This window comes from Populus nigra, chromosome 3 (genome assembly GCF_951802175.1).
Source record: "Populus nigra chromosome 3, ddPopNigr1.1, whole genome shotgun sequence".
Lineage (NCBI taxonomy): Eukaryota > Viridiplantae > Streptophyta > Magnoliopsida > Malpighiales > Salicaceae > Populus > Populus nigra.
In genome coordinates this window covers 4189708-4209619 of record NC_084854.1, presented here as the reverse complement: position 1 = coordinate 4209619, position 19912 = coordinate 4189708, and the positions used below count along the sequence as shown (strand labels likewise).

The 19912-nt window shown below is 37.0% G+C and overlaps 1 protein-coding gene across 6 annotated transcripts; it reads right to left on the bottom strand.

Annotated features, from left to right (window-relative positions):
• Positions 1-190: 190 nt before the first annotated feature.
• Positions 191-18531, bottom strand: LOC133689548 (uncharacterized). 6 transcript variants are annotated; one of them, XM_062109442.1, is made up of 7 exons: positions 18245-18530; positions 17804-17905; positions 15099-16131; positions 14252-14446; positions 3162-4408; positions 1957-2262; positions 191-1294 (listed from the first exon to the last, which is right to left on the bottom strand). In XM_062109442.1, the coding sequence occupies exons 3-6, from the start codon at positions 16078-16080 to the stop codon at positions 2233-2235; spliced, it is 2454 nt and encodes an 817-aa protein (XP_061965426.1). In that variant the 5' UTR covers positions 16081-16131; positions 17804-17905; positions 18245-18530; the 3' UTR covers positions 191-1294; positions 1957-2232. The 6 variants fall into 6 exon arrangements, with proteins under 6 accessions (XP_061965426.1, XP_061965424.1, XP_061965425.1 ...); XM_062109440.1 differs by lacking the exon at positions 17804-17905 and having other exon boundaries at positions 191-560; positions 683-1294; XM_062109441.1 differs by lacking the exon at positions 17804-17905 and having other exon boundaries at positions 191-560; positions 1199-1294.
• Positions 18532-19912: the final 1381 nt, after the last annotated feature.

The following is a 19912-nucleotide window of genomic DNA, read 5'->3' as shown; positions in this document are numbered from 1 at the left end:
GTTTTCTCAAAATAACTTAATGTTATTTATTTCTTAAACATTTTAAGATTGGAATGCCATTGTGTTGACTTTGATTCCAATTCCTTCTTCTCCTCTTGCATGGCTTCCAAAGTTACCGTATTCTTCATGTAATTTCTCTTCTAATAATATATTTTTTTCTGGAATAATTAAAATATAACAAGAAAAAAAGTAACAAAAACCATCTTGTAACATCATAATATTAACATCTAACACTGTCACAGTAAAAAGAAAAAAGAAGAAACGGAAAGGAAAGGAAATAAAGAAGGGTAATCATATGAAACTAAAAAGCATCTGATTCCATTTCCAGTACGGCAGAGCCAACAGTTGCATTGTACTTGTTGCAAGATCCTGAGCTCCGGCAGCCTTTCTCTCATAATTCACATGCATGCCCAACAGGTTCCTTAACTGAAATATTTACAGAGAAAGGCCAAATGTAAAACTTCCTACAATCGCCACCCACCCACATTGCTCCAAAGGGTTTTCTTTTTTCTTCCCTTAGTGTAAGATGTAAGAACAAGGGGTTCGCGTAACGAGCTCCACTGCAGTTGAAAGATGCCAAATTCTGTATTACTGGTAAGCAACAAAGCATTCCAATGCAGATGATGCACCTCATTACAGCAAACATTCTATAAATTCATAACCTCGGCTTCATTGGACAAACCTAAATGAAATCCCACTTCATTGTCAAAGCATACAGTAATTAATAATCCAATGTAACTTGATTTCATCTCGCTGAGCCCGAACACACTAACAATTCTCAGGATGTTTCCTCGACCAAGAATACAATTTATGTTAGAATCCGACAACAAAGGATGAGCAGGAAGCATTTATTGAAAAAACATCAAGGTCACTTTATGAATTAGAAACTAAAATAAGGAAGCCATCACAATATCAGATAACTATCAGACATAAAGGAAAATAGACCATACAACCAGTCACAATCCAATTCAAGATTGAAATACCCATCATATAACATGATTGACAGGAATAAAATGTTCCAGAATTCTCATCAAAACATGTATGCATCACCATTCTAGGGAAGGAATAGAGAGAAGCAAAACACCAGCATCTCATGCATTCAAAATATATTAATAAGTCTCAATTCTTGTAATTCAATAAAGTCATCAATCTCACATTTCACTATAACAATCCAATTCTACTGAAAGATTCTACTCACAGAACAGACAACATGAACATGCGAGAGGTTTGCTGACTGTAATCTCTGAAGAATGCTTCTGCTCCAATTCTTGAAAAGGACTGCTCAATGATCTCTCTGTTGCAGTGGGGCAGCAAACAAGGGGGGGAAATCAGATAAAATAGTGAAAATCTGTGCAACCAACAATCAGATGCATGGTTACAGTTATAGATTTATTTGACCTATAATCATGCTTCAATTGATGAAAAAATCAAAGTTACCAATCACTGTCACATAATTCATGGTTGCAGTCAAATATTTGCTTATTACCTTTACTGCAATTCTATAGTGATTAGGGACGGTAAAGACAATATACACATGTTACTTGCTAACATTATGTACATCCGTCTTATCATTAGAAGTCCAAGTTAACGCTGCAGCACCTGTTTATTAATCAAACGCTAGAGATGTCCAAAACATGCATAGATATAATACTTTGAGGAGGAAAAAAAGAAGGATAATTCAATTTTTCAATTTTTCTAGTTGACTAGAAAATAATATTCCAAGATATATGACAAATCAAGGAGACGATTCAGGACCCTAAGAATATCCCATGCAAATTAACACCAGAATTATTTTTCTTCTCTTACTAAATCTAAAGTTTTCTATATTTATGCTTCCAATTTGGCTTCCTCACTCCTTGCAATGATTACACAACAAACAAATCGATCAAATATAAGTACAGAATAGCTCCAGATCAAAAAATACATGCAACATTTCTTTTAAAGAAAGCACATTACATGCGCATTTTGGAGACTTCTACGAATATCCTTGAAGTTGGAATATGCTGTAACTGAGTTCATCTGGTCATGGACCTTAATATGTTCTTTTTTTGGCAGGTGCAAACTTCACAAAATACAAGGAATCTACTTATGCCATCATTTTTTCCCCTATCTATTCTCACAGCTCTGCACCCTGCAACCAATTCTAGATTGTTCTGCTGCTCCATTGACACTAGTCCCAGAAAGCAAGCAAAATCAAAGTCTTTAACCAGAAATCATTGCTGATATCAACTTTTACCCTTTGGCATACTTATCAACATAACCCTGCAGAACAAAATGTGAAAATGGTATTGCCAAGGAAAAAAAATGAACATAATTAAAGACCATATAGAATCTAATCATGCATAAAACATCTTTTTGAAGTCGCAACTCCCACAAATTTCCCTGTTTGGTGTCCCAGAACTTGTCCATTTGCAACAAAGAAGTTTCAATCATATTTTGAAATACTATTCATGATGGTGTCAATCACTAAGAATGATATTTTGTGTCTGCGCTTTATGTGATTTTTCAATAGTATGAGACAATTTTTGTGGAAGGTTGTTGGTGTAACCCTACCTTCCCTTGATAAATTAAATACAACTGTACAATTCATTGTAGAGAGTTAAAAAAACTACACGACAGCAATCCTAACTCCTAGGTCCCTCTGAAAACATTACTAGATAGAAATGGCTAATGGTTAAGAATTCATGTTCTGCACTTTCCCTTTCAGTGGAAAGGGGCAGGATTGCAGAGGAAGCATATTGACCGGAAAGTTGTAAAGCTGCATCAGGCACACATTGATGCCTGTTTCCCACCCATGACTTCTAAGTTCTAGAATGACAATAACCACTATCATGATCGTACTTTTTTTGGTAGTAAGAAATTGATGTTCCAATCAGTAGAATCATAAGCTGAGCCATGAGGTTATGGGAAACCTATCATTGAATGTGTACCATGTGAGATTCATAGTGCTAGATAACATGCATCAAGTGTGATATTTCTTAAAGAAACCCTTTCTAATCATCTGCGGCTTCTGTTTTCATACACATAAGGCCATAAATACAAGTATCAACTGTCTTTGCCACTTGAATAGAAACCATTATTAAATGAGCTTGTTTGTGTATTTGTGTCATGAGAAAACTCTTTCACATATCAGTTTCAAGGTAAAAGAAAGAAGGATTTACCATCACAAGTTTTGTTAATTTCTGTTGCGATGAGTCAATGTAATGATCTATTTTTGCCTTGGACTTGGGTATTTGATGGCTCTTCATTGCTCCTGCAACCTTATCAACCGTCTTCTTGACAATAGTCTTAAATGCTTCCTTACTCATGTTACCCTGTCGCCATGATGGCTTTAAAACCTCCTTGACAAAATCTGCAAGGGTAACCTTAAAGAGCTTCATTGATCTGGACTCCTTGCTCTTTTTGCTCTTCTTTGGAGACTTAATCTGATCAATCTCCATATCACCCATATTCACATTCACTACAACAGGAGTACTCTGGCTCTGATTTTCAACATCACCCACTTCTGCATCTGCAATCTCACCAAACTCCTCATTTTCAAGAGATGTGGAAACCGCAATGCCTCTAACTTCTTTCTTGTTTTCCTCAACATCCAATGATTTGTTTGAGGCACTAAGCCTCGGCATAACATCAGTGTCAATGGATTCCCACTTCTGAATGTGATCAAGTCTCTTAAATGAGTTCGAAGATGGCTCAATGCTGTCTAAAAACGGATCATACTGATCACCTCCTGAGCTAGGAATAATTTGTGCAACCCCCCTGGCAGAATTGGGCGAAGGTATTGGATGTCTTGTTCCAACACTGACACCTTGTCCATCAAGTGAAGCATGGTTCAAACATGAAGAATGATCATCCTTACAAGAACAGGATGGAACCTTTTCTTGCCTTACAACATCAGAACTGAATCCGGAGTTGAGTGGCTGCTCAAAACTAGTTGGATAAGAATTCAGGTGAGCTGAATTTTTTGCTCCAAAATCTGGCGGGTGAGATGGCTGATTTGAGTCCAGAATATCTGGTGGGAGTCTAGATGAAGAACCCACCTTCCCAGATAGACCATACACGTTATCAATAGCAGAGGGATCCAAACCATAGGGTGGTTGCTGCTGCTGCAGATATTCAGAGCCAACAGTAACCAAGTCTGAGGCAGTTTTAGGAATGTCATCTTTCAAACAGGGCTCCTCATTATTTTCTGAGCAATCCTCAGAAGCATAATCTTGAACAAGTTTGAATGGGCTGCTGCGTTTAAAAACTTCACCAGAATATTTATCAGAATTGTTGCATCCAGCAGCTGCCATGATCCTTAATGAACTTTTTTCATCAGCTCCTGCTGAATTAATGACTGGGCTATGAACTTCAGAAACTGACTCCCCAGATGTCAATTGGTTATAACAATTGATGAGTTTTGAGCCTGTAATTGGAAACAAGATTAACTCTAAACTTAAGGGCATGGAACAGGTGTACAGGTTATTCCTGTACAACTAACATGAGCAACCTACATGAGAACCACACATAGATAAACGTTCTAAAGTTTCAGGTCAGCAAATAACTCAATATAAGCACAGGCATGTGCTATTAAAGCTTTGCAATATATAATCCATAATATATATAAAAGCACGAACTACTTAAAAACTTTTGATTTACTATTAGACCCTTAATACAATGCTAATATTATAGTATACTACCAATACTAATAAGTAAATCCAATCCCCTCTCTAATTCAGAAAAAGAACAATATTGGTAAAATTACAAAGGAAATTATTAATTCCTAAAAAATAAGCTTTTTTATAATGAATCCTAAAATATAGGTTAATTTCCTCTCTTTTTTTCATACTTTTTATTTATACACTAGATAAAACCCTAAATAACAAAAAATAAGCTACTAATATCTCTTCTAACTATATAATAATGTATTGTGTTACGTACCTAGAAGGAATGCAGTATATGGGCGAGCCAAGGGTGGTGCAGGATTAGTAGCTTCTGCAACACGTTAGCAAGGGGAAGGCTAATTTTGTTAGTTGTTAGTCAGAGTTAGTTGCATATTGTTACAGCTGTCATAGTTAGTTCGAATAATCAGTTAGTAGTTAAATTCAATTGCTATAAAACCATGATGAAGGTTATGAGTAAGAATAGAATAAAGAATACAGAAAATTCAGTCTCAACTCTTCTCTCTCGAATTCTTTCTCACAAATTCTCTGTTCTTCATCTCTTTCTTCTTCACTTGTTAAGAAACCTTAACAATTGGTATCAGAGCCTTAAGATCTAACATCATGGTTAAAAACATGGAAGAACACTGCAAGAAACTAGAGGAACGAATTCAGAGCATTCAACAAGAATTCCAGGAGCAGCTTGGGGAACAAAGCAAGAAAACTGATCAGATCAGTTTGTAGATTGAAACATTATCAAATCAGTTCCAATCGTTTCTTGCTGCTTAAATGGCACGAAGAGAAGTTGGAGTCAACTCTAAAGGAATCTTGAATACTCCAACAATGGAAGAAAAAAATGGTACTCACAACAATCAAGAAAGAGTTTTACAAGGATCCAGGTACGTACAGGAAGGTCAAATTAATAATCAAGAAATTCAAAAGTTTAGAGCTGAAAGCAAGAGACAATGGCAGGAACAAAACAAAAAGCTTGATCAAAGCGGATCAAAATTGGAGGTTTTAATGGCCATGCTAAGAACATCCTCAGAAAGCCAAGAAGTTGAAAGAGCTAGCACAATTTCTGATGGGAAAGAACAGAATAGTAAAGAGGCTGTAAGTTACAACAACCACTCAATTCCATTTTTTGATCAAGAATCCAATATCACAGCTTCTTTCTCAACAAGCCTTGGAGGGTTAGTGATGTCTCTTAGATCACAAGAAAGGAACATAAGAGAGTCCGAGTTTTACAGGTATGAAGAAAGGCGTTATAAAGATGTGAAGAAGGAAAGAATTAGAGTTAGAGTTTCAGATTCATTTTACAAATGCCGCTATTGCCATGGGAGAGATAACTATTCCTGGGAGTTTCTTCAGCATGCTTATGATCTTGGTAGAGGCTCAAAAAGAGGAACTTTAAAAGAGGAAGCTCAACACCTAGCTCTTGCAAGGTATATTCAAGGCATCTTGATGTGAAGGATCAATATCGATCAGTTAATCAAGGGGCTGCTTGAAGGGGCAAGGAATCGAATGAGGCAGGTGGCAGACAGAAGACGATCAGAGAGGACATTTTTGGTAGGAGATTGGGTTTTTCTAAAGCTTCAACCCTACAGGCAGGGCAGTGTCATGTACAGGAAGCATTACAAGCTAAATCCCAGGTATTATGGCCCTTACCAAATCCTTGAACGTATTGGAGCAGTAGCCTACAAACTTCAGTTGCCTACAGGAAGTGTAGTGCATCCTGTGTTCCATGTCTCGTTATTAAGAAAAAAAGTGGGAGAGGTCGCCATCGTTTCTCAAGCTCTGCCCATCTTAGATGATGAGGGCAGAGTTAAAGTGTACCCAGTTACAATACTGGAAAGGAAACTTATGAATAAGGGTAATGCAGCTGTGGTAGCAGGTTTAATTCAATGGTCGAATTCATTCCCTGAAGATGCTACGTGGGAAGAATTGACAGAGCTGCAGTTACAATTCCCAGATTTCAGTATTGATACGTGACCAGCTTTAGATTCTTGGGACAAGAATCTTGCATGGAGGGGGTATTGTTACGTACCTAGAAGGAATGCAGTATATGGGCAAGCTAACGGTGGTGCAGGATTAGTAGCTTTTGCAACACGTTAGCAAGGGGAAGGCTAATTCTGTTAGTTGTTAGTCAGAGTTAGTTGCATATTGTTACAGCTGTCATAGTTAGTTAGAATAGTCAGTTAGTAGTTAAATTCAGTTGTTATAAAACCACGATGAAGGTTATGAGTAAGAATAGAATATAGAATACAAAAAATTCAGTCTCAACTCTTCTCTCTCGAATTCTTTCTCACAAATTCTCTGTTCTTCATCTCTTTCTTCTTCACTTGTTAAGAAACCTTAACAATTGGTATCAGAGCCTTAAGATCTAACATCATGGTTAAAAACATGGAAGAACACTGCAAGAAACTAGAGGAACGAATTCAGAGCATTCAACAAGAATTCCAGGAGCAGCTTGGGGAACAAAGCAAGAAAACTGATCAGATCAGTTTGTAGATTGAAACATTATCAAATCAGTTCCAATCGTTTCTTGCTGCTTAAATGGCACGAAGAGAAGTTGGAGTCAACTCTAAAGGAATCTTGAATACTCCAACAATGGAAGAAAAAAATGGTACTCACAACAATCAAGAAAGAGTTTTACAAGGATCCAGGTACGTACAGGAAGGTCAAATTAATAATCAAGAAATTCAAAAGTTTAGAGCTGAAAGCAAGAGACAATGGCAGGAACAAAACAAAAAGCTTGATCAAAGCGGATCAAAATTGGAGGTTTTAATGGCCATGCTAAGAACATCCTCAGAAAGCCAAGAAGTTGAAAGAGCTAGCACAATTTCTGATGGGAAAGAACAGAATAGTAAAGAGGCTGTAAGTTACAACAACCACTCAATTCCATTTTTTGATCAAGAATCCAATATCACAGCTTCTTTCTCAACAAGCCTTGGAGGGTTAGTGATGTCTCTTAGATCACAAGAAAGGAACATAAGAGAGTCCGAGTTTTACAGGTATGAAGAAAGGCGTTATAAAGATGTGAAGAAGGAAAGAATTAGAGTTAGAGTTTCAGATTCATTTTACAAATGCCGCTATTGCCATGGGAGAGATAACTATTCCTGGGAGTTTCTTCAGCATGCTTATGATCTTGGTAGAGGCTCAAAAAGAGGAACTTTAAAAGAGGAAGCTCAACACCTAGCTCTTGCAAGGTATATTCAAGGCATCTTGATGTGAAGGATCAATATCGATCAGTTAATCAAGGGGCTGCTTGAAGGGGCAAGGAATCGAATGAGGCAGGTGGCAGACAGAAGACGATCAGAGAGGACATTTTTGGTAGGAGATTGGGTTTTTCTAAAGCTTCAACCCTACAGGCAGGGCAGTGTCATGTACAGGAAGCATTACAAGCTAAATCCCAGGTATTATGGCCCTTACCAAATCCTTGAACGTATTGGAGCAGTAGCCTACAAACTTCAGTTGCCTACAGGAAGTGTAGTGCATCCTGTGTTCCATGTCTCGTTATTAAGAAAAAAAGTGGGAGAGGTCGCCATCGTTTCTCAAGCTCTGCCCATCTTAGATGATGAGGGCAGAGTTAAAGTGTACCCAGTTACAATACTGGAAAGGAAACTTATGAATAAGGGTAATGCAGCTGTGGTAGCAGGTTTAATTCAATGGTCGAATTCATTCCCTGAAGATGCTACGTGGGAAGAATTGACAGAGCTGCAGTTACAATTCCCAGATTTCAGTATTGATACGTGACCAGCTTTAGATTCTTGGGACAAGAATCTTGCATGGAGGGGGTATTGTTACGTACCTAGAAGGAATGCAGTATATGGGCAAGCTAACGGTGGTGCAGGATTAGTAGCTTTTGCAACACGTTAGCAAGGGGAAGGCTAATTCTGTTAGTTGTTAGTCAGAGTTAGTTGCATATTGTTACAGCTGTCATAGTTAGTTAGAATAGTCAGTTAGTAGTTAAATTCAGTTGTTATAAAACCACGATGAAGGTTATGAGTAAGAATAGAATATAGAATACAAAAAATTCAGTCTCAACTCTTCTCTCTCGAATTCTTTCTCACAAATTCTCTGTTCTTCATCTCTTTCTTCTTCACTTGTTAAGAAACCTTAACAATTGGTATCAGAGCCTTAAGATCTAACATCATGGTTAAAAACATGGAAGAACACTGCAAGAAACTAGAGGAACGAATTCAGAGCATTCAACAAGAATTCCAGGAGCAGCTTGGGGAACAAAGCAAGAAAACTGATCAGATCAGTTTGTAGATTGAAACATTATCAAATCAGTTCCAATCGTTTCTTGCTGCTTAAATGGCACGAAGAGAAGTTGGAGTCAACTCTAAAGGAATCTTGAATACTCCAACAATGGAAGAAAAAAATGGTACTCACAACAATCAAGAAAGAGTTTTACAAGGATCCAGGTACGTACAGGAAGGTCAAATTAATAATCAAGAAATTCAAAAGTTTAGAGCTGAAAGCAAGAGACAATGGCAGGAACAAAACAAAAAGCTTGATCAAAGCGGATCAAAATTGGAGGTTTTAATGGCCATGCTAAGAACATCCTCAGAAAGCCAAGAAGTTGAAAGAGCTAGCACAATTTCTGATGGGAAAGAACAGAATAGTAAAGAGGCTGTAAGTTACAACAACCACTCAATTCCATTTTTTGATCAAGAATCCAATATCACAGCTTCTTTCTCAACAAGCCTTGGAGGGTTAGTGATGTCTCTTAGATCACAAGAAAGGAACATAAGAGAGTCCGAGTTTTACAGGTATGAAGAAAGGCGTTATAAAGATGTGAAGAAGGAAAGAATTAGAGTTAGAGTTTCAGATTCATTTTACAAATGCCGCTATTGCCATGGGAGAGATAACTATTCCTGGGAGTTTCTTCAGCATGCTTATGATCTTGGTAGAGGCTCAAAAAGAGGAACTTTAAAAGAGGAAGCTCAACACCTAGCTCTTGCAAGGTATATTCAAGGCATCTTGATGTGAAGGATCAATATCGATCAGTTAATCAAGGGGCTGCTTGAAGGGGCAAGGAATCGAATGAGGCAGGTGGCAGACAGAAGACGATCAGAGAGGACATTTTTGGTAGGAGATTGGGTTTTTCTAAAGCTTCAACCCTACAGGCAGGGCAGTGTCATGTACAGGAAGCATTACAAGCTAAATCCCAGGTATTATGGCCCTTACCAAATCCTTGAACGTATTGGAGCAGTAGCCTACAAACTTCAGTTGCCTACAGGAAGTGTAGTGCATCCTGTGTTCCATGTCTCGTTATTAAGAAAAAAAGTGGGAGAGGTCGCCATCGTTTCTCAAGCTCTGCCCATCTTAGATGATGAGGGCAGAGTTAAAGTGTACCCAGTTACAATACTGGAAAGGAAACTTATGAATAAGGGTAATGCAGCTGTGGTAGCAGGTTTAATTCAATGGTCGAATTCATTCCCTGAAGATGCTACGTGGGAAGAATTGACAGAGCTGCAGTTACAATTCCCAGATTTCAGTATTGATACGTGACCAGCTTTAGATTCTTGGGACAAGAATCTTGCATGGAGGGGGTATTGTTACGTACCTAGAAGGAATGCAGTATATGGGCAAGCTAACGGTGGTGCAGGATTAGTAGCTTTTGCAACACGTTAGCAAGGGGAAGGCTAATTCTGTTAGTTGTTAGTCAGAGTTAGTTGCATATTGTTACAGCTGTCATAGTTAGTTAGAATAGTCAGTTAGTAGTTAAATTCAGTTGTTATAAAACCACGATGAAGGTTATGAGTAAGAATAGAATATAGAATACAAAAAATTCAGTCTCAACTCTTCTCTCTCGAATTCTTTCTCACAAATTCTCTGTTCTTCATCTCTTTCTTCTTCACTTGTTAAGAAACCTTAACAATTGGTATCAGAGCCTTAAGATCTAACATCATGGTTAAAAACATGGAAGAACACTGCAAGAAACTAGAGGAACGAATTCAGAGCATTCAACAAGAATTCCAGGAGCAGCTTGGGGAACAAAGCAAGAAAACTGATCAGATCAGTTTGTAGATTGAAACATTATCAAATCAGTTCCAATCGTTTCTTGCTGCTTAAATGGCACGAAGAGAAGTTGGAGTCAACTCTAAAGGAATCTTGAATACTCCAACAATGGAAGAAAAAAATGGTACTCACAACAATCAAGAAAGAGTTTTACAAGGATCCAGGTACGTACAGGAAGGTCAAATTAATAATCAAGAAATTCAAAAGTTTAGAGCTGAAAGCAAGAGACAATGGCAGGAACAAAACAAAAAGCTTGATCAAAGCGGATCAAAATTGGAGGTTTTAATGGCCATGCTAAGAACATCCTCAGAAAGCCAAGAAGTTGAAAGAGCTAGCACAATTTCTGATGGGAAAGAACAGAATAGTAAAGAGGCTGTAAGTTACAACAACCACTCAATTCCATTTTTTGATCAAGAATCCAATATCACAGCTTCTTTCTCAACAAGCCTTGGAGGGTTAGTGATGTCTCTTAGATCACAAGAAAGGAACATAAGAGAGTCCGAGTTTTACAGGTATGAAGAAAGGCGTTATAAAGATGTGAAGAAGGAAAGAATTAGAGTTAGAGTTTCAGATTCATTTTACAAATGCCGCTATTGCCATGGGAGAGATAACTATTCCTGGGAGTTTCTTCAGCATGCTTATGATCTTGGTAGAGGCTCAAAAAGAGGAACTTTAAAAGAGGAAGCTCAACACCTAGCTCTTGCAAGGTATATTCAAGGCATCTTGATGTGAAGGATCAATATCGATCAGTTAATCAAGGGGCTGCTTGAAGGGGCAAGGAATCGAATGAGGCAGGTGGCAGACAGAAGACGATCAGAGAGGACATTTTTGGTAGGAGATTGGGTTTTTCTAAAGCTTCAACCCTACAGGCAGGGCAGTGTCATGTACAGGAAGCATTACAAGCTAAATCCCAGGTATTATGGCCCTTACCAAATCCTTGAACGTATTGGAGCAGTAGCCTACAAACTTCAGTTGCCTACAGGAAGTGTAGTGCATCCTGTGTTCCATGTCTCGTTATTAAGAAAAAAAGTGGGAGAGGTCGCCATCGTTTCTCAAGCTCTGCCCATCTTAGATGATGAGGGCAGAGTTAAAGTGTACCCAGTTACAATACTGGAAAGGAAACTTATGAATAAGGGTAATGCAGCTGTGGTAGCAGGTTTAATTCAATGGTCGAATTCATTCCCTGAAGATGCTACGTGGGAAGAATTGACAGAGCTGCAGTTACAATTCCCAGATTTCAGTATTGATACGTGACCAGCTTTAGATTCTTGGGACAAGAATCTTGCATGGAGGGGGTATTGTTACGTACCTAGAAGGAATGCAGTATATGGGCAAGCTAACGGTGGTGCAGGATTAGTAGCTTTTGCAACACGTTAGCAAGGGGAAGGCTAATTCTGTTAGTTGTTAGTCAGAGTTAGTTGCATATTGTTACAGCTGTCATAGTTAGTTAGAATAGTCAGTTAGTAGTTAAATTCAGTTGTTATAAAACCACGATGAAGGTTATGAGTAAGAATAGAATATAGAATACAAAAAATTCAGTCTCAACTCTTCTCTCTCGAATTCTTTCTCACAAATTCTCTGTTCTTCATCTCTTTCTTCTTCACTTGTTAAGAAACCTTAACAATTGGTATCAGAGCCTTAAGATCTAACATCATGGTTAAAAACATGGAAGAACACTGCAAGAAACTAGAGGAACGAATTCAGAGCATTCAACAAGAATTCCAGGAGCAGCTTGGGGAACAAAGCAAGAAAACTGATCAGATCAGTTTGTAGATTGAAACATTATCAAATCAGTTCCAATCGTTTCTTGCTGCTTAAATGGCACGAAGAGAAGTTGGAGTCAACTCTAAAGGAATCTTGAATACTCCAACAATGGAAGAAAAAAATGGTACTCACAACAATCAAGAAAGAGTTTTACAAGGATCCAGGTACGTACAGGAAGGTCAAATTAATAATCAAGAAATTCAAAAGTTTAGAGCTGAAAGCAAGAGACAATGGCAGGAACAAAACAAAAAGCTTGATCAAAGCGGATCAAAATTGGAGGTTTTAATGGCCATGCTAAGAACATCCTCAGAAAGCCAAGAAGTTGAAAGAGCTAGCACAATTTCTGATGGGAAAGAACAGAATAGTAAAGAGGCTGTAAGTTACAACAACCACTCAATTCCATTTTTTGATCAAGAATCCAATATCACAGCTTCTTTCTCAACAAGCCTTGGAGGGTTAGTGATGTCTCTTAGATCACAAGAAAGGAACATAAGAGAGTCCGAGTTTTACAGGTATGAAGAAAGGCGTTATAAAGATGTGAAGAAGGAAAGAATTAGAGTTAGAGTTTCAGATTCATTTTACAAATGCCGCTATTGCCATGGGAGAGATAACTATTCCTGGGAGTTTCTTCAGCATGCTTATGATCTTGGTAGAGGCTCAAAAAGAGGAACTTTAAAAGAGGAAGCTCAACACCTAGCTCTTGCAAGGTATATTCAAGGCATCTTGATGTGAAGGATCAATATCGATCAGTTAATCAAGGGGCTGCTTGAAGGGGCAAGGAATCGAATGAGGCAGGTGGCAGACAGAAGACGATCAGAGAGGACATTTTTGGTAGGAGATTGGGTTTTTCTAAAGCTTCAACCCTACAGGCAGGGCAGTGTCATGTACAGGAAGCATTACAAGCTAAATCCCAGGTATTATGGCCCTTACCAAATCCTTGAACGTATTGGAGCAGTAGCCTACAAACTTCAGTTGCCTACAGGAAGTGTAGTGCATCCTGTGTTCCATGTCTCGTTATTAAGAAAAAAAGTGGGAGAGGTCGCCATCGTTTCTCAAGCTCTGCCCATCTTAGATGATGAGGGCAGAGTTAAAGTGTACCCAGTTACAATACTGGAAAGGAAACTTATGAATAAGGGTAATGCAGCTGTGGTAGCAGGTTTAATTCAATGGTCGAATTCATTCCCTGAAGATGCTACGTGGGAAGAATTGACAGAGCTGCAGTTACAATTCCCAGATTTCAGTATTGATACGTGACCAGCTTTAGATTCTTGGGACAAGAATCTTGCATGGAGGGGGTATTGTTACGTACCTAGAAGGAATGCAGTATATGGGCAAGCTAACGGTGGTGCAGGATTAGTAGCTTTTGCAACACGTTAGCAAGGGGAAGGCTAATTCTGTTAGTTGTTAGTCAGAGTTAGTTGCATATTGTTACAGCTGTCATAGTTAGTTAGAATAGTCAGTTAGTAGTTAAATTCAGTTGTTATAAAACCACGATGAAGGTTATGAGTAAGAATAGAATATAGAATACAAAAAATTCAGTCTCAACTCTTCTCTCTCGAATTCTTTCTCACAAATTCTCTGTTCTTCATCTCTTTCTTCTTCACTTGTTAAGAAACCTTAACATATTGATACTTTATTTTGACAATCAATTAGGTGTTTCCTAAAATCCCATTGGATGAAATATATCCCTTTGTCTTTGTTTGTGTTGTTCTAATGATGATATTGATGTTGCGGTGATCCAAGCTAGTTATCTAAGGAGAAAAATTAGGAAGAGACTGTCCAAGTAGGGAAAACTAGTGCGTGGGTGAAACATTTACCTTGTTCACCATTATTCAGCCTTGAGGAGCCAGAGAGAGATAAAACCATTGTGGAAGTGTCAGATTGTGCTGAACTCTGCAGTTCATGCAACTGCTCTCTTACATCAAATGCTCCAGCAATCAAATGATTACCATGAGTTTGACCTCCAATAGAGTAATTTACTGCCTGGTCATTGTCAGACTGTGTAATGTCATCTGAAAACAACTCACCAATGAGTGAGAAACAAATGATGAGGTGAATGAATCACTAATACCCGCAAATATGACTCATCCATAAAAGTACATACAATTAAAATAAACAGTTACAAAAACTTCTCCAAATTGGATCATCTGTTCAGGTCATTCAACATGAAATCTTTTCATCTGCAAACTAACAAGCATTTCAATGAAACATCATCCACAGCACCAATCTATTACTTCTAGACAAAATTGCATGGGGAGTAGCTGCTTGGTGTCACATTGACATACGACAACCAAACAGCAAACCATATCCACTAGATAAATTACCTTACGTTTAAGATTGAATTTAAATAAATAAATCAATAAAACAAAACTAAGGAAAGATTTCTTTTAAAAAAATTGGACAGAAACAACAAATTTCCAAGAATCGTAGATAGTTTGCATCTTGGTCATACACCAGTATCATGATGTAAATGAGAAACAGTCAGGCATCTCATTTTCTCTTTAACATTGAAAAATTAACATAAACAACAGATCATAGGTTTTATGAGATTTACATGCTTCAAAGAGAGGGATAGAGACATATGAGAAACATAATTAACTTAGCAAACATTAGAAAACAAACACCTTATGACGTAGACTGAGAAAATACCAATAAGGTACTAACCTTCCATCTCCATATCAGAGTCAGAAGACATGTGGGATCCAACTGCATCCATCAAATGACTGGGTTCAGAAAAAGTCTTTCCTTCATCCAATTTAAAACACACCCCAGCACCACTTCCACCTTCCAGATATAAGTTGTCATCACGCATGAGAACATTATGTCCACCTTGATTGAGAGGAATGACTTCATTGGCGGAACTAGTAGGGCCCAACTTATCACCAGAAGGTTTGGAGGATTTGGAAGCAAAATCAGAGTAAAATTGTGGAATGGAACCATCTAGCACGGGTGCAGATAATGGCATCATGTGGGAGTTATGCAGAGGTGGAATAGGTGGTGCAGAAGACGTCGGTGGTGGTGGTGGTGGGGGAGGAGCTGTGGAAAGCATTTGAGGATTTCCAACGTGAGGCTCAGCAGAACTCCCAGAGAGAGCAGGAGTCAGGAAACTGGAAGTTGGAGGAAGAGGTGGGGGAGGTGGAGGGGGAACATGACCCTGCACACCAGCTAGCTGTTTTGGCAACGAATGAACTGGAGATTTATAAAACCCCTGACCTTGTGAAGGTGGTGGAGGCAAACCTCTATAAGGCAGCGAGGCCTGTAACATTTCAGGACGGTGTGAACCAAAGAGAGGGGGAGGGGGAGGCACCGATGCTAAATAGGAAGAATGCTGTGAATTTTGCTGCGCAGGTGCATAAACATGTGGCATGGGAGCACTTCTATGAACTGTTGCAGAAGAGTGCAAATAAGGCTGACCCGGGTTAGGCGTCCTGCCAGGTGCAAGTTGCTGAACTGCAAGATGTTGGGGCGTAGAAACATGCTGATATCCAGGCAAACTTGGCTGACTAGTGTGAGGAGGTGGCGGAGGTAGAGGGCCTTGTTGGAAACTGTGGGGGAGCGGAGGTGGACGGTGTAAGTATGGAGGGGCAATCGGTGTTTGAGGACCTTGGTTGCCAGACTGGGGATTAGAACTGCCTTGACCATACATATTGGAGAATTTCAACAACTTTTCCTAAGCCTCCCTCAATTTTCTACAGAACTGCTTGTGGAAATGAAATAATTAAATAAATGCTTAACAAATTCATCTTGAAAACACAGAAAAATGGGTTTTTTTTATCAAAATATTGATGTGAATTAATTACGAATGTGGAATTGAATACACCAACCAATTACATCTCAACATGCTAAAAAAAAAAAAACACAGCAAGATTATCTTCAACAAAATTGGAAAGTAAGAAAGCAATGTTCAATAATGCAGGAAAATTAAACACGGATGTTAGTTAAAATTCAACAGACAGTTTCTTTACAATATTATAAATAAATAAATCAATGAAGAAGGAAGAGTTAGAGAGAACAGAAACAGCAGATGCAAACCCTAGTTAATGTTGAGAGAATTCAAATGTTTATTAGAGCTTTGATTGTATTGGAGAGTGAATTGGGGGGACGATTCCTTGAATTCGGTGGTAGACTTGGTTGGGTTTAACTCAGCGTGAGAATAAAGAAAACTGTGAGTTAAAAAAAAAAAAAAGGTGATATTATAATTTTAATCTTTATATTTTTTAATATCCATAGGGTATTCTTTGCACGCACTCTAGTGATTTTCACCATGTGCATTGTCCACATTATTGAAATTTAGTTTTATTTAAATAAAAAAAAATCATTACATTGATTTAAACAATAACTATATATGAAAAACGAACATGATTTTATGAACATAGAAAAGTATTACTATTGCCTGTTTGAATTGATACCCCTTTCATTACATTTCGTTAATAAGCACATGAAAATCAGTTTTGACCTCAACACCCCCCCCCCCAAAAAAAAAAAAAGAGTAAAAACAGCACTGAAACATCTGAGATTTTCTTTTAAATTCAATAACCGAAGACATTTTCTAGACCACCCTCAACAAGATTTCTTACAACGAAACCTTGTTATCTTCTGAAATTCCATAGAATCTAGATCTTTAATAATTAAATTTTGAAATGGAGCTTGTTTTAATAAAATCAAAGGGCATGAACTAAATGTTTTCCTCTCACCACTTAAAGCCACCATTTCTATTTTTATTACAAGACATTGTGCGTGTGCTCTTCTATAAAACTCAACTCCTTTATTGTTCAGCATATCCACATTCATCTTAATCCAGTGGCTAGAAACTTATTCATGATCATGCAATGAAATTAGGCTTACCTGTCAACTAAACAAAGCCATTCACCGTCAGACATAACCTTCTTCTTTTTTCCCCTAGAAAGCTCAAGAATCTATCTATCTCTTGGAGTGTAAACTTGAGTTAAAACGATTATTTTTCATCCATAAATACCTTACACTCAAAGTTTAGCAAGTCCTATAACTAATGCTATATGCAGCTGTCCAAACAGCCTGCAAGCACCTCAAAAAGATTCACTGCCTCCCCCTCTACATGTATGTATGTATATATATATATATATAAAACCTGGATTCGATAACATTTCCAGCCATGTAAACTTTGCAGTTTTTGAACTAACATATCAGTACAATTCTTCCATTACCGAACTCCTAAATTGTAAATACTAACTTGACATGTTTGCTGATATTCCATTCATCACAAGCTCTGCTTCAGCCATGAATCTTCATCTAAAACTCCAAAAAGTAAAAGAAGTGTTTCCTGTTCCTGAATATGTGCAAATCTTGAGTACAATACATGTCTCCCAAAATGACACAAGGACTTTACTGACCTTATTAAGAGAATTACTTCCACATATCATCCATTCCTGGATATCAGTTTCTTCTTGATTGCAGCCACATGTCCATAGTAATCGTAATTGATGATAGAAAATCTATTTATAAACATCATGGCAATCATTAAACTTATTCCCACGTTAAGGACCAAAGTGTTACTTTACAAATTACAACTACCAAGATTATAATTTCATAAACTTTAAGAACCAAAGTTCATCACCTTCTCCAAAACATCTGCAGTTTCATTTCGAAGAACAAACGCACCAACTATTTTCCGAATCTTTTTTCATTTCTTAACCAAGTTTAACAAACAAAACAAACCCTTTTGATCCATGACTAATCAAGAGCACAACACGTTTAAGGGTTTTAAAAATCTAAAATTTCTAACTTCAAGAATGTCATTAAAAAAACAATTAACAGTAAAACTGCATCCATACCTCCCTCAGATTTATTTGCTGTCTTGTGCTTCTTTTATCTTCTTCCCTTCTTCATTCTCACTTAGTTTCTCCTTTTTCCTCTTTCTTTTTCTCCTCTCTTTGCTCATTTAAGAATCTAATCCAGCTACCTTTTCATCTCTCTTTCTACTTGTCTCTTTTCTTTTTACTCCCTTCTTCTAGACGTCTTGTGCCTTTGCTCCTTCCTTATTTTTTGCTCATTTTAAAGCTTTCAGAGAAATACTAGATAATGGCTCGCGCTAAGTCGCGGCCGGGAAAAAAAATTTACATGAAAAATACTGTACTATAAAGAATAAAAAAAATCAATGCATAAAAGAAAACGTGATCACATTGTTCTGCGCGTAAAAAGAAAAAACGTATATTAAAAAACTCAATTTTAAGAAAATCCAATATTTAAAAAAATAAATTTTTTTAAAATAAAAAAAATTTACTCGAGCCAACTTGAGTTTACATGTTAAACTTATAATCCAAGTTATAAGCAATAATTTCATAAAAAAAAATTGAAAAAAATAAATATGTAAAATTCTCAACAACCTAAATGTGAATGAATGAAATAAAAAAAAATCAATCACAAAAAAAAACCTAGAAAAATAAGGCATTAATAAAGTCAAATAAATATGTCAAACCTCGTGAGCCAGGTGTGCAAATAAAATAACCTAATAAAAGACAAAAACAAATTTATAAAGCTTGGTTTTCAAACAAACCAAATGTTAAAGGATAAAAAAAAATTATTCAATCTTAAAAAATGATCCAAAAATATATTCAATTTAATATGGGCTAACCTGTTAAACCCGTAACTTATGTCATAAGATCATGATAACCTCATAAAAATGAAAACAAATAAAATAACAAAACTCTATTTTTAACAAACTTAATGTTAAAGGATGAATTTTTTAAAAACAATCAATGTAAAAAAAATCTAAAAACAATTGATGTGAACTCATGTTAACTTTCCAAACTTGTGAGTCATGTCATGAGATTGTGATCACCCAATTAAAAAAAATCATGAAATCAAATTCTCAATCATGTTAATATCGAATGATGAAATTTTTTTAAAAAATAATTTTTCAAAAGGAATCCAAAGCAAAAAAATAGCAATAAAAAAAAACAAGGACTGAATTTAATATAAAATTAAAATGACAAGTTTCGTTTTTTCCTATCCCGCTCGAATCCCAATAAGATACGTGAGAAAAAAAGGGAGGAAAAGAAAAAATTCATGTCATTACCACGTTGTCGCTCTTCTACCAACACGTGTCGTCTCTATTGAATAACCTTAACGCATCACTTCAAACACTACAAAAAAAGATGGTGTTTGACTTTTGGAGGAAGTCACTTGCATTGCCAGAATGTGGCGGGCTTCCTCCATGCGAGCAATGCACATGTCAATTAAGTTGCCCTTCTTGTCGACCCTACCCCACCATATTTATTTTAGATTTAATTTTGCTCTCTTAAACCTTAATTGTTTTACATAATATTATTTTATTTTATTTTTCCAAACCAAGAATCAACCAAGCACCAAGATATTTCCTAGACATTGCAGAAACCCTAAATTTAAGCAACCAAAACAAATTATTAAGTCAAATTCTAAATAAATACACAGTGAAATGATGAGTAACAAAAAAAAAAATAGACATGAACTCTTCCCTAACT

Coding starts and splice junctions, on each gene's coding strand:
- LOC133689548 (XM_062109442.1), bottom strand. CDS start 16,080: ATGTATGGTCAAGGCAGTTCTAATCCCCAGTCTGGCAACCAAGGTCCT. Junction 14,447..15,098: donor CTCTGATATGGAGATGGAAG/GTTAGTACCTTA, acceptor AGTTGTTTTCAG/ATGACATTACACAGTCTGAC. Junction 4,409..14,251: donor GCTGAATAATGGTGAACAAG/GTAAATGTTTCA, acceptor TTCCAATTACAG/GCTCAAAACTCATCAATTGT.